At 37.3% G+C, this 13648-nt stretch overlaps 1 protein-coding gene across 4 annotated transcripts in view; it reads right to left on the reverse strand.

Moving 5' to 3' along the window:
- Positions 1–410: 410 nt before the first annotated feature.
- Positions 411–13648, reverse strand: part of LOC127677153 (cytochrome P450 2C6-like) — a 29001-nt gene continuing 15763 nt past the window's right edge. For 2 of the 4 annotated variants that reach the window (XM_052172356.1, XM_052172355.1), the window contains 4 exons: positions 6676–6812; positions 3621–3808; positions 1758–1899; positions 411–592 (listed from right to left, as the gene is read on the reverse strand). In XM_052172356.1, coding sequence (XP_052028316.1) covers positions 411–592; positions 1758–1899; positions 3621–3808; positions 6676–6812 — 649 coding nt within the window. Of the gene's footprint in view, positions 593–1757; positions 1900–3620; positions 3809–6675; positions 6818–13648 lie in introns of all 4 variants that reach the window. The other 2 variants (XM_052172357.1, XM_052172354.1) reach the window with 1 other exon arrangement.

Here is a 13648-nt window from a genome sequence, read left to right on the forward strand (position 1 = left end):
CTGCCTACTAAGCTCTGGTATAACGAGTATATGTCACTATTCCTTCAATTTGAGATATGAACTGGAGATGAAATTTGAGTCCTTAGGCTTTAATGACATGGATAACAAGAGGGACCAAAGCTCTATCCTTAGCGTTCACATCTCCCATGCTCTGTTCTAATTGTATGAAACAATGTGATATTCTGAGAATTTACAGTGTATTGTTTCTAGCCTGAATTATAATGAAACACTTAGCAAAGACACATCAATCAAATGATCTTATTATTGAGAACATAAGGAAGAAAATATATGTATGCAGTGACTCCAGAAACTGGAAACTGGAATATGGATATTTCATGAATCTTGAGGAATATAAGAGATATTTGAAGGGAGAAAGAAAAACCCATCAGAAGCCAGGCAATTTGATCTCTTTAGAGAGGAATGAAGCACAGCTCATAAAATGGTGGTACAGATGCAAATCCATTTAACACTGCAGATGTTTCGATGTCCTTTGGATGAACGAGAGATTTCAGCTTAAAGTTCTGCAAGATCGTGGTCAGGACTAAAAATAGCTCCATGCGGGCCATGCCCTCTCCTGCACATACCCGTTTTCCTAGGAGGGAAATTACAAAAAAAGATAATTATTCCTTCTATACAAGTGTTAGCCTGAGATGCACTGGTACAAATACAAGACAAAAACACTAACTGCTGAGTTAAAGCATATGTGGTTAGATAAATGGATGGATGAAGGGGAAACTTTTTAGACAAATAGACAGAGAGGGTCATGTTTCCAACTATTATATGGTATTAAGAAATATATCATTTAAAAATATTTATCCACTAGATGTGTTTGATTATACCTGTATTCAAAGCACCAGAGAAGATGTGGAGGGGAGATTTTTAATTTTTTCATAAAGATCATAAAATTAAGGGTTTGTGCATATTGCAGAAATATATCCTATATTCATTGTTCATAACCTGAATTTGGGGGAGGGGGAACCCTGAGGCAATTGCAGGGCATCATGGCATGTCTAAAATGTCTCCATGATAACAAGGTGGTCTGGAAAATTCTGAACAAAAAGAAAGTGTTCTGTTCCAGTGGTTAGGACACTTTAGTAAAATGATCCCCCATATTCTTTTGAATATTTTTTGTGACCTGTGCCCTTTGAGGAAGCTAGACACCTTTTATCAGAATGATGCTCTCTGTTTTCTACAAAGTGTGATGTATGAAAGAGCAAGGTATGAACTTTTTCCCAACAGCTCTCCAGTTCTGATATATGTGATAATCTCACATGCATTAGTCCAACTGCATTAACATTAAATACTCAGTCATTTATTTCTCAAACTTGCTTTATACCCCTTGGTACTTTTCTGTGGTTTTAGAGATAGCTTATTGTTCAGCCTGGAGGTAAATAAGATCAAAGACATGAATGTAAATTATGGAGAAGTCTTCATTTCCATGAGAAGTGAGTAAAATATAAGTGAATTTTGGTTTTTTGAGATGGTATCTTTGGTATTTCTGTGGTGTAAATAAAGGAAAAATAAACAAATTCCCTTAACTCTAGGTTTTTCAATTTCTGAACAATGGATGAAAAGTCAAACACTTCATTTTCATAGCCTGACAGAGAGGGTGGTCCTCATAAAGGAGAGTGCTTGGACAATGTAAGTCATGCTCCTGATCATGTACAGACTGCAAATCTATCAGCCTTTGTGACATCACTTTGAAAGTCTGAGAAGATTTTCATACCACTGGAACCATGGTAATGAGTTTCTATTACCTGCTGAGAAAGGCATGAAATAGTCACTTTTCTTAAAGTTTCCATTCTCATCTAGAAAGTGTCCAGGGTCAAACATCTCTGGGTTGGGAAACTCCTTGCTGTCATGCAGCACTGATGAGAGTGATGTTAGTACTGTTGTTCCCTGCAATGACACACAGAAGAGTAACAAACAAGCACATTACTAAGACATCATGGCAGTAAGGAAAATGGAAAATAACATAGTTGAATCTCCTGCTCCATAGAAAGGGTTACTTATAAATAATATCAGGGACAGTTCTGACAGGCAGAGCACAAGTAGAGTGTGAGGCCAGTGACAGTGATGTTCCTAAAGTGCCTTGAGTCCAATTTTAGGTCAGTACTTGATTACTGAAATAATCATCTGAAGAGGAATTTTAATCCAGCAATGTAACTTCTCTGGCAAGAGATCATATGCAAACACCTTCTAGGTCTGTGTGATCTGGACACACAAATATGTGGAATGCAGATATGCCTTTAATTCCAGGGTCTACAGGCAAGAAATTTCTCAGTTCAAAGCCTTCATGATATAGAGCAAATTTCAGGTAAAGAACAGCTTAGGTCCAGGTGTGGTGGTACACACCTTTAATCCCAGCACTCAGGAGACAGAGACATGAAAATCTCTGAGTTCCAGTCAATCAGTTCAGCTAACTCAGTCAGCTGAAAGGCAGGCGATAGGAGTGGAATTCATGGCACTTCAATGTGTGAAATACAGGAAGTAATTTTTTACAGGGACAGATTTACAAAGGCAGGTTAAAAGAAGAAAAAGTCAGACACATGTAAAGAGAGATTGAGTCAGAGAATAAGAAAGAGCCAGAAGATTATCACAGACTATGAGAGTTAGTTTGAGGCCAAACAGATTAATTCAGTGAGAATCTAAGAAAATGCAGATTGAATCAATCAGTATGGAGAGGAGTTTGGGCCAGAGAAACTGAGTTGAACCAGCCAACCAGAGTTCAAAAAGAACTAGAAAGGATGTGCTTATTCAGCAGTAAGCCTCGATAACAATAACATCAAGTGAATAAAAGTTACAAAAAATCATATTATCATATCAAAAAACATTATTTATCACAACCAAGCTGGTTTAATCTCAGAAATGCTGGCATGACTTTACCCAAAAGATGAAAACATTTCTCATACTCATGAGAAAAAAATTATGCTTAGTGAGGTCACCCAGCCCAAAGATACAAATGCTACATGTTTTCTCTCACATGAGAGTCTTAGTTTAAATCATTTGTTTTCTTTGTGTTTTTAACTTATGGTGTATGTGGAAGCTAGGTAGATAAATTCAGGTCATTGTCGATGGAGGATTCATGAGGGCTAGTTGAATATGGGTGAAATGAAAGTAGACAGGACAATAGTGGTTGCAGGATTCAAGCATGTGGCAAAGAAATATGAATGGGAAAATGGGAAGCAAGAGGAAGGCTTAAAAAATGCAAGGAACATAAGAAATTATGTTGGAATGCACATGGGATCTCTATATGGGGATCTCATAGTTCAAATAAAATGAAGACAAACAATTTGCAAGATATATAAGAATTTATGTGGGAACCTACATAGCATCCCTAATGAGACTCTCACAGCCCAAGTGAAAAATATATAATAAAGGGGGATAACTTAACATGTGTACTATCAAAGAACAGGGTGAGTATAGTAGGAGTGAAAAGTTCAATCATGGATGGAGAGTAAGGAAAAAAGAAGAAGTAAGGGGTAATGTTCAATCATATCCTCAATGCACAGGGATCATCAATAAAGATTGGGCATAAAGAATGTAGCAATCAAAGAGACAGTATGACAGAAGACTGGTGCACTAAGCACAGAGGTGCAGCAGAGAAAAGCAAAGCTTACCTTGGGGATGACATAATTCCTGAACTTAATATCACAGGTCACTGCATGTGGCAGATTGGTAGGGAAGAGGTCAATGAATCTCTGGACCTCATGAATCATGGCATCTGTGTAGGGCATGTGGCTCCTGTCCTGCATGCAAGGGCTGCGATGCTTGCCAATCACACGATGAATCTCTTCCTGGACTTTAGCTGGTTGGTCACAGTAAAAAGGTGAAGTGAGAAAGATATAAGATGTTTATCACAGTACATGACTACATGATGCACAAATAGTGCCTCAATAGCACTATAAATGAATTTTATATCAAGGAGTACATTAAGACATGCAGAGATGCTACATGTAGATTCATACCACTATCTTACCAATAGCTGTTATGATATATTACTATGTACTTATAAGAGCAAATAAAATAGAATTAAGTAAATATTTAAAATAGCAAAACAATACAATTAACCATCATAACATATGCTGATAAAGAACAAATAGAAATCAAACATTGAATTTTTGTCAAAATACAATATCTTTAAAATTCTTATGTTTGGGTTTGTCTGTGTGTGTATCTGTGTGTGTGTGTGTGTGTGTGTGTGTGTGTGTGTGTGTGTGTACCTGTGTGTGGGAGTGTGAAACTTAATGTAATGCTCAAAACAGGACAAGTTCAAATTAAACAGTTGCTTCTGAAAAATTACCATATTTGTAAATAATTAATGTTTCCTATATACTCATTTATATGAAATATCTAATATCCTCTGTAGCAAAAATGAAAAATGTGAGTTATAATTACATCCCATATATTAAAAGACTTCTACAAATAAATAAAATAAACATATACATATAGGCACAAACTTCCTGTTACTTAATAAACAATGTATTTGATTTCAGAATTAGTCATTCTAATTTTCATTGTGAGATTATTTAATGATATATAAATATTCTCTATCATAAAAATTATCATTATCTTCTATTAGTAGTAGACATTTTGATTGGAGTTTTTTCTATTCAGTTTGTAATCTGCCATTTCATGAGTTACAACAGCTTCTAAATATCTAAATCCATAGCTCTTAGAATAAAAGTTCAGTGAATATGGTCATCAGACGACATATTACTTCTCATTTGCTCCTCAATCTCTGTTCATCCATGCAGCATCCACATGGTAAATATAGGATAGAGATCTTTGTGAATCTTGTGCCAAAAATCCTATATTATAATCTTATAACCCTATGTGGGCTGTTCAGATTCCTGGAGCCCATGACCTCCTTGACCCTGCTTCAGAGAAGTAGATAAAAATATTCTCAAGTGTTTCAGGAAGAAAGGAAAGTTGATACACCACTGAAGTCCTACATTTTTGCTTAGCAGTCTCAGAGCAAAATTACATGTGACTCAAGGGTATCCCTAACGTATGTTATGCTTATATTCAGTCCTAGTGTTCTGAAACTCCATGACTGATTCTTGGGTTAGTGGTTTAATTCTCTTCACTCTGTAGAGTACTAGGAGATTTCTATTAAGATGATACAATGTAGATATCATTACAGATAATAACTAAAAGATAGGTCTTGACAGTGAAATTCATGGGCAAATTGAAGAAAGGTGCTCTGATCCTCTCAATTCTGGGAATAGAACATAATCACTCTTTCCACTTTTATCTCTATATATTGTTCTTTCTATGTCAACCAGTGGAAACCCTTTAACACAGGGCTTTTTACACTCACTTTTTAAGAGCAATTCTGTCTTCCTCCATGTAGGAAACTCAGTCATTGTAAGATTGTAAAGGGGAAGGGTCCCTGGCAAGAAGAAACTCCTTTTATAACCATTCTATAACCCTATGCTGACTCCTTGTTTTCAACCAACATCCATACTGTGACTGTGGAAATACAGCTTACCTGTTCATCTGATATCTTTGTTACAGTGTCATCTGTACTGCCCCATTTTTTCTCATGCTTCGTTACACTATTGTATTTCTGTATTTTTGTGATGCTCTCTTGGTTGTTTGCCATTTTCCTTTCCTCCTACCTTTTAAGATTAATTGTCATTCATTTTTATGCTAGTGTCACTTCAATGAACATTATATATCTTAAAACACTGAATGTATTTTCAAGTAATGTTTAGGTTGGCACATTCAGATGCTGTCTCCTGGAGGAACACTCCCTTTTGAAGAGGAAACAGAGGGGACTACCTCTGCTTTGGAAGAAATTAAAGAGTTCTCATGAGTGCTGTATTTAATCTGGTAACAAAAATTTAAAAACAAATATTGCCCTTACCTTGTTATTTTCTTTGTTGCTATCTGCAGATGTTATACTAATGATAGCATTAAAATTGCATGCATACCATGTATGCATATGTAATATTTTAAGCTATCTGATCACGTGTCATAGGAAAAATTTTGTTTCAGCAAGTAATACATTGTTTCTTTACTTTTAAGTGAACAAATATTCATAAGCATAATATATAACTTAATATATACTGTAAAAACAAAAAATAAAAGTACATTTCTAAAATAATATTATTTTTAAATAACTGCTTTTGGTAAAACTGGAAAAAATATGTTCAACAGAAGTAGCATGGAAATGAACTTTTGAAATAATGACATTCCTTTTTCTACAAGTATTGCCCATATGGATATAGCATTCTAATGAATTGACTCATTTTCATTCTTCAGATTGGACATTATTTCAGGTAGGCTCAGGAAATTCCAGGATTCATATGTATGTTTCAATAAAGTTTTCACCTCTGTACATCAGAATCAGATTTATTCAAAAAACATGTAAGTGCAAAACCTTTAGTGTTCAGAAAACCTAATTTGGGGACTAAATGTATAGGTAAAACAAGTCAAAGAAGGCTGGCAGTGCCTGTGACCAATTATCTCCCAAGGAACATGCTGATAAGCATTTGTTTCCTTTTCCTACATCTACAGTTCCTTCATTTCTCTTATTCATCCAACTCTCTATGACCAGTTGCACAGAAGACTAAGGACTGATATGTCTCTAACAATAATACACAGACCACTAACAATGTTTTCCCAGCATCCTATAAGAATACTATGGTTAGCCAACTGTGTCCTTACCTGTGACTTCTGGATACTTCATCAGGAGCAAGAGAGCATATCTCAGTGTTGTGCTTGTTGTCTCCGTCCCAGCACCAAACAAATCATTCACAGTGGTTGCTAAGTTTTCAAGTGTAAACTCCGAGTGTTGATTGTGACTTTCCTAAGAATTATTTGATGTGTTTATCTGGTAAATTGTTTACTAGCACCTCTGATAACAATGACTCTTTAATATCAGATCATTTTCTATTGCTGTCAACACAGAACTTGAAAAAGATAGTTCCAGAAGTAGCACAGCATTGCTGAGACTGATACAGAGGATCTAAATTTCATTTCCCAGACCTAGAGTATCAATGGTTGAATTCATTGATACTCTACACCTAAGTTTGTACAATGTAGTTTTGTACTTTTGTGAATATTTTTATTAATTATTTTTATACAATCCATATTTTATTCCACATCTCACCAACCACACTCTGACTGTTCTGCATCCCATACCTCCTCCCGTAACCCTGTCTTCACATGATTGTCTCTACCCAACGCCACCTGACTGCTAAACTCTCTGGGGCCTCCAGTCTCTTGGGGGTTAAGTGCATCATCTCTGAATGAACACAGACCCTGCAGTCCTCTATTATATGTGTGTTAGGGGCCTCATATCAGCTGTTGTAGTCTGCCTGTTTGGTGTCCCAGTGTTTGAGAGATCCTGGGGATCCAGATTGAGACTGCTGGTCCTCCTAAAGGGTTGGCCTCAACTTCATTGTATAATGCATGACTTTTAAGACATAAAAAGATGTAAATGATATTTTTTCATTCATTAAAAACAAAGTTCCATATGCTAAATATAGTGAGAAACATTCAAAGATATTTGACTCTAACAATTTGGGAGTTTTCTGTTATACTATGACGAGTCTATAATCCATACTGTTTGCACTGGAGTTAAACTTGCTCTTTCCTTAAGACATTCATAACAGATTTAAATAAATAGAATACGGAAAATGGCCACACAGGGTGCTAGATGTTAAAGGTTATATTACAAATTTCTCATATCTTTGCTCAAAATTTTTGGAATCAATATTGATCAAATGTGATAAAGAATAGAGTATAAATAATGCAATTTTCAAAATTAGGAATAAAGCTGAGCAGATAATATATAATAGGGATGTCATCATGGATGTTTGGTCAGTATATCAGTATTCATATACCCTAATTGAAGAGAGGCTTATTGGGATGCCATGCCAACCTGGCAGGAACATGTCATGAACCAATGTGAAGTTCCTCTCCCAGACTTTGAGTGGGAACTCCTGTGTTAGCAAAAATCCCCTATATTTTCCTCTTAGTTTATACTCCAGAGCAAAAAATTATTGGTGTTCATAGAGGGTAGCATTTGAATTCAAAACAGTCATTTCAGAGAAACTTTTAAATGATATTAAGCTCTCATGGTTAAGTTAAAATGATAACATATATGTCAGTATTACAGGCACACATTCCACATAATTAGTAGATTTCTACTTCAAATAAGAAAGTGACTGCCATACCTTGGCATTTTTTTCCAAACAAAATTAACTTGTGATCCTGTGTGATGGTTTATAGCCACTCAATATAAAGTATTGGTGGCAGTAAAGACAATAAGACTGACTTATACTAGCTTCCTGGTTAACTTAATTTGGTTGGGTAGTTTTCAGTTCATTTTCCATCTATATCTCTACTATTCTGCACCTTTCCTAACCGACTCAGATTCATCTCACTAAATATAAAAAGTAATCTGGCTCACTGCAACTTGTACTGAGTTATTCAACTCCCACTCTCAGTGTATCTTAGTCCAGAATAGATTTGACTTTCACTCAGATCCATAATTTCCACTACCAAAGATTGAGAAACTCTTCCCTCACCTGGGAACTTCACACAGGGTCATATCTATCCCTACTCTGAATCTGGAATGTCTGGGCTTTATCCCTGGTCAGATCAAGTCATGTTCCTGGATCTGCTCTGGTGCAATAAAATATGATGATCACAAGGCATCTAACCACTTTCTGATTAGTTTTAAAGTCTGCAGCAGGGAATTTCACACCAGAAATGTGTTCCTGGTTTAAAAAAAAATCCATGAATGGAGAGGTCAGAGACTCTAGGTTTCAACATACTGATGTTATTTTGTTAATGGTCACATTGTCCAGCCACTGTGTAAATGTTTCTGTGTAACCATAGGCTGTTATAAATTTATGTCCAAGAAGCTGTTTCTGCAGATTAGAAGTCTATCCAGATATGTGTAAATCATAAAAGTGCAAAAAGAAAGAGACCTCATACATAGCCCTAAATCTATTTTTCTAATTTTTATCAATTCTATCTTTTTGCTAAAGTTTGTAAAAACAAGAGAATGGGAAAGATAGCATGGAAATACAACCTTTTTGCACATGACACCAACCTAAATAAAATTACATCACTCAAACTTCCAGCAGCAATTGGGAAAGGGTGATTCATGACTTTTTTTCAGAAATGTTATTGGCAAATAATAACTAGATGGGAGAAATAATCTTACTTCTGAATATATGGCTACTGAGAGATTTCCCATGATGTAGTAGTGAATGACTCAATACAAATATGGAGAACATTTACTGGAATTAGTGGTTAATAAAATAAAGAGAGAGAAAGAGAGAAGGAGAGGAAGGAAGGTAGAAACAATGAAGAAAGAAAAAAAGAAAGATGGCTTGGGACCATCCTCTGCCACAGTGTGCCATACCCAAGTGGCACAAGGAGGCAGCTAACCACACAGGAGTATAGAGAGGACTGATAGCACAGATAGAACCACGCCCACAGCTTAGAGGATCATGCCTAGAACCCTCTTGCTGAAGCCTTCCAGCTTCTGTCTCTGGCTTGGGACCAAACTTTGCCACAGTAAGGCATATCCAGTTGGCACAGGGAGCTAGCTGACCACCCAGGAGGGCGGAGAGGCCAGTTAGCATGGGAAGGACCTCCCTTGCTGTTCAAAGGATCGCATCTAGAAGCCTCAGGTTGGAGCCTTCTGCATTATGTTTCCACATTGGGACCATACTCTGCCACAGCACACCATACCCAAGGGGCAAAGGGAGGTAGCTAACCACTCGGGAGTGCAGAGAGTTCAGACAGCACAAATAGGACCATCCCTGCTGCTCAGAGGAAACAGACAGAAACCCTGAGTACACAAGGGCCTGGGAGCAGCCTGGGACAGGAGTTTTTGGATCTCTGTCCTCACCCACAGCTGATCAGGGCCACAGAGCTACATACCCAAATGCAACCATAGGAGAGAAGGTCTTGCAGAAGTACCTATATACCTGTGTACAAAGAAAGAAAGGGTATCCCAGGAGGACAGATAAGAGATGCTTGCATGACAGACAGGCCACAGTCAGAGACAGCAATACCAGCTAACACCAGAGAAAACCAGATGGCAAAAGGCAAACACAAAAATATTACCAACAGAAACCAAGGCAACATGACACCGTATGAAACAGGTTCTCTGACAACAAGTCTTGGATAATCCAAAACAACAGAAAAGCAAGATCTGGATTTAAAATCTTCTCATGATGCTGATAGAGGATTTTAAGAAGGACATAAATAACTCACTTAAAGAAATACAGGAGAACATGAGTCAAGAGGTAGAAGCCCTTAAAAAGGAAACACAAAAATCCCTTAAAGAAATACAGGGAAACACAAAAAACAAGGGAAGGAATTGAACAAATACATTGAGGACCTAAAAACAGAAGCAGAAACAATGAAGAAATAACAAAGAGGGACAACTCTGGAGATAGAAAATCTTGGAAAGAAATCAGGAGTCATAGATGCAAGCATCAATAACAGAATGCAAGAGATAGAAGAAACAATCTCAGGTTCTGAAGATACCAATAGAAAGTATTGACTCAACAGTCAAAAAATGCCAAATGCAAAAAGCTTGTAACCCAAACCATCCAAAAATTCCAGGACACAATGAGAAGACCACACCTAAGGATTATAGCTATAGAAAAGAGTGAAGATTGACAACTTAAAGGGCCAGTAGATATCTTCCACAAAATTATAGAAGAAAATTTCCCTAACCTAAAGAGAGAGGTAAACATGAACATACAAGAAACCTACAGAACTCCAAACAGACTGGACCAGAACAGAAATCGCTCCGATCATATAATAATCAAATTACCAAATGCACTAAACAAAGAAAGAATATTAAAAGCACTAAGATAAAATGCCCAAGTAAAATATAAAGGAAGACCTATCAGAATTATACCAGACTTCTCAACTGAGACCATGAAAACAAGATCTTAGGCAGATCTCATACAAACCCTAAGAAAACACAAATGCCAGCCCAGACTATTATACCCAGCAAAACTCTCAATTACCATAGATGGAGGACCCAAGATATTCTGGGATAAGAACAAATTTACACAATATCTTTCCACATATCCAGTGCTACAAAGAATAATAGATGGAAGACACCAATATAAGGTATCTAGAAAATGCAAAATAGTAATGGCACCCTAGAAAATGCAAGATAGTAATCTTCTTTCAAAAACCCTAAAGAAGATAACCCCAAACATAAAAATAACATCAAAAATAACATGAAGCAACAATCACTATTTCCTAATATCTCTTAATATTAATGGACTCTCTTCCCCAATAAAAAGGCATATGCTAGCAGATTGGATACATAAACAAGACCCAGCATTTTGCTGCATACTTGAAATTCACTTCCGTGTCAAACACCAACACTACCTCAGAGTAAAAGGCTGGAAAACAATTTTCCAAGCAAATGGTTCAAGGAAACAAGCTGGAGTAGGCATTCTAATATTGGACCAAATTGACATTCAACCAAAAGTCATCAAAAAAGACAAGGAAGGATACTTCATACTCATCAAAGAAAAAGTCTACCAAGAAGAACTCTCGATTCTGAACATCTATGCTCCAAACGCATAGGGCACCCTCATTTGTGAAAGAAACTTGACTAAAGCTAAAAGCACACATCACACCCCACACAATAATTGTGGGTGACTTAAGCACCCCACTCTCATCAATGGACAGATCAGGGAAACACAAACTAAACAGAAGCACAGTAAAACTAACAGAACGTTTGGGCCAAATGGATTTAACAGATATCTATAGAACATGTCATCCTAAATCAAAAGAATATACCTTCTTCTCAGCACCTCATGGTACTTTCTCCAAAACTGATGATATAATTGGTTACAAAACAGACCTCAACAGATATAAGAAGATTAAACGAATCCTGTGCCTCCTGTCAGATAACTATAGAGGAAGGGTGGTCTTCAATAGCACAAAAACAACACAAACCCATATACACATGGAAGCTAAGCAATGCTCTCTGCTCAATGATACCTTGGTCAAGGAAGACATAAGGAAAGAAATCAAGGTCTTTTTAGAATTTAATGAAAATGAAGGCACAACATACCCAAATTTATGAGACACAATGAAAGCAGTGCTATGAGGAAAATTCATAGTTCTGAGTGTCTCCAAAAAGAAGCTGGAGAGAGCATAAAATAACAGCTTCATAGCACACCTGAACTCTCTGGAACAAAAAGAAGCTAACACACCCAAGAGTAGTAGACAGCAGGAAATCATCAAACTCAGGGCTGAAATCAGCCAATTAGAAACAAAAAGAACTATACAAAGGTTCAACAAAGGCAGGAGCTGGTTCTTTGAGAAAATAAACAAGTTAGATAAACCTTTAGCCAGACTAACCAGAGGGCACAGAGACAATATCCAAATTAACAAAATCAGAAATGAAAAGGGACATATAACAACAGAAACCCAGTAAATTAAAAAAAAAATTCAGAGTCCTACTACAAAAAAATTGTGCTCAAAACAAGTGGAAAATCCAGATGAAATGGACAATATTTTAGACAGATACCAAATAACAAAATTAAATCAGGACCAGATAGACCATCTAAACATATTCAAACCCCCTAAAGAAACAGAAGTAGTCATTGAAAGTCTCCTGACCTGGTGTGCACCAGGAGGCAGACTGGGAGCACACAGCTTGCTCCAGTGGCACGGAGCTTAGGTTCCAGTCCTGAGGCCTCTGGTGGGAGCCCTCAGATCTCTCTGCTTCCGGATCCAGATCAGCCTGGGCAGCAACGCCACATCTCCAGGTCCTGCAAGAGGCAAGAGGGGCTTCCGGGAGGCCAACTGGGAGGAGTCAGTGTGCTCTGGTGAATCCAGCAGGCCCCAGGGGGAGCCTTCAGGTGTCTGCTTTGGGATCAGAACAGCCTGGGCACCAGCACCCTGTCTCCAGGCAGTGCAGGAGGTCAGCTGTGCACCAGAGGCCACTTGGGAAGAGGCAGCTTGCACTGGTAAGTCCAGCATTGACAAGACCAACTAACACCAGTGAGAACTAGATGGCAAAAGGCAAACGCAGGAACATCACTAACAGAAATCAAGGCAATATGGCAACATCTGAACCCAATTCCAGCATGTCCTGGATGCCCCACCACACCAGTAAAACAAGATTTGGATTTAAAATAACTGGTCATGATGCTGGTACAGGAACACATGAAGGACATACTTAAAGAAATTCAGGAGAAAATGGATCAAAAGTTAGAAGCCCTTGCAAGGGAAACACAAAAATCATTGAAAGAAATCCAGGAGAATACAAAAGCCAATAATGAGGAAACACAAAAAACACTTAAAGAAATACAGAAGAACTTTGGTCAACAGGCTGAGGTCATGAAAGAGGAAACACAAAAATCTCTTAAAGAATTACATGAAAGCACAAACAAGCAAGTGAAGGACCTAAGCAAAATCATCCAGGATCTAAAATCAGAAGTAGAAACAACTAAGAAAACTCAAAGGGAGACAACTTTGGAAATAGAAAGCCTTGGGAAGAAATCAAGGGACATAAATGCAAATATCAACAGCAGAATACAAGAGATAGAAGAAAGAATCTCAGATGCTGAAGAAACCATAGAAACCATGGACACAACAGTTAAAGAAGATGCAAAATGCAAAAAGCTTGTAA

Source organism: Apodemus sylvaticus, chromosome 1 (assembly GCF_947179515.1).
Source record: "Apodemus sylvaticus chromosome 1, mApoSyl1.1, whole genome shotgun sequence".
NCBI classification, from domain to species: domain Eukaryota; kingdom Metazoa; phylum Chordata; class Mammalia; order Rodentia; family Muridae; genus Apodemus; species Apodemus sylvaticus.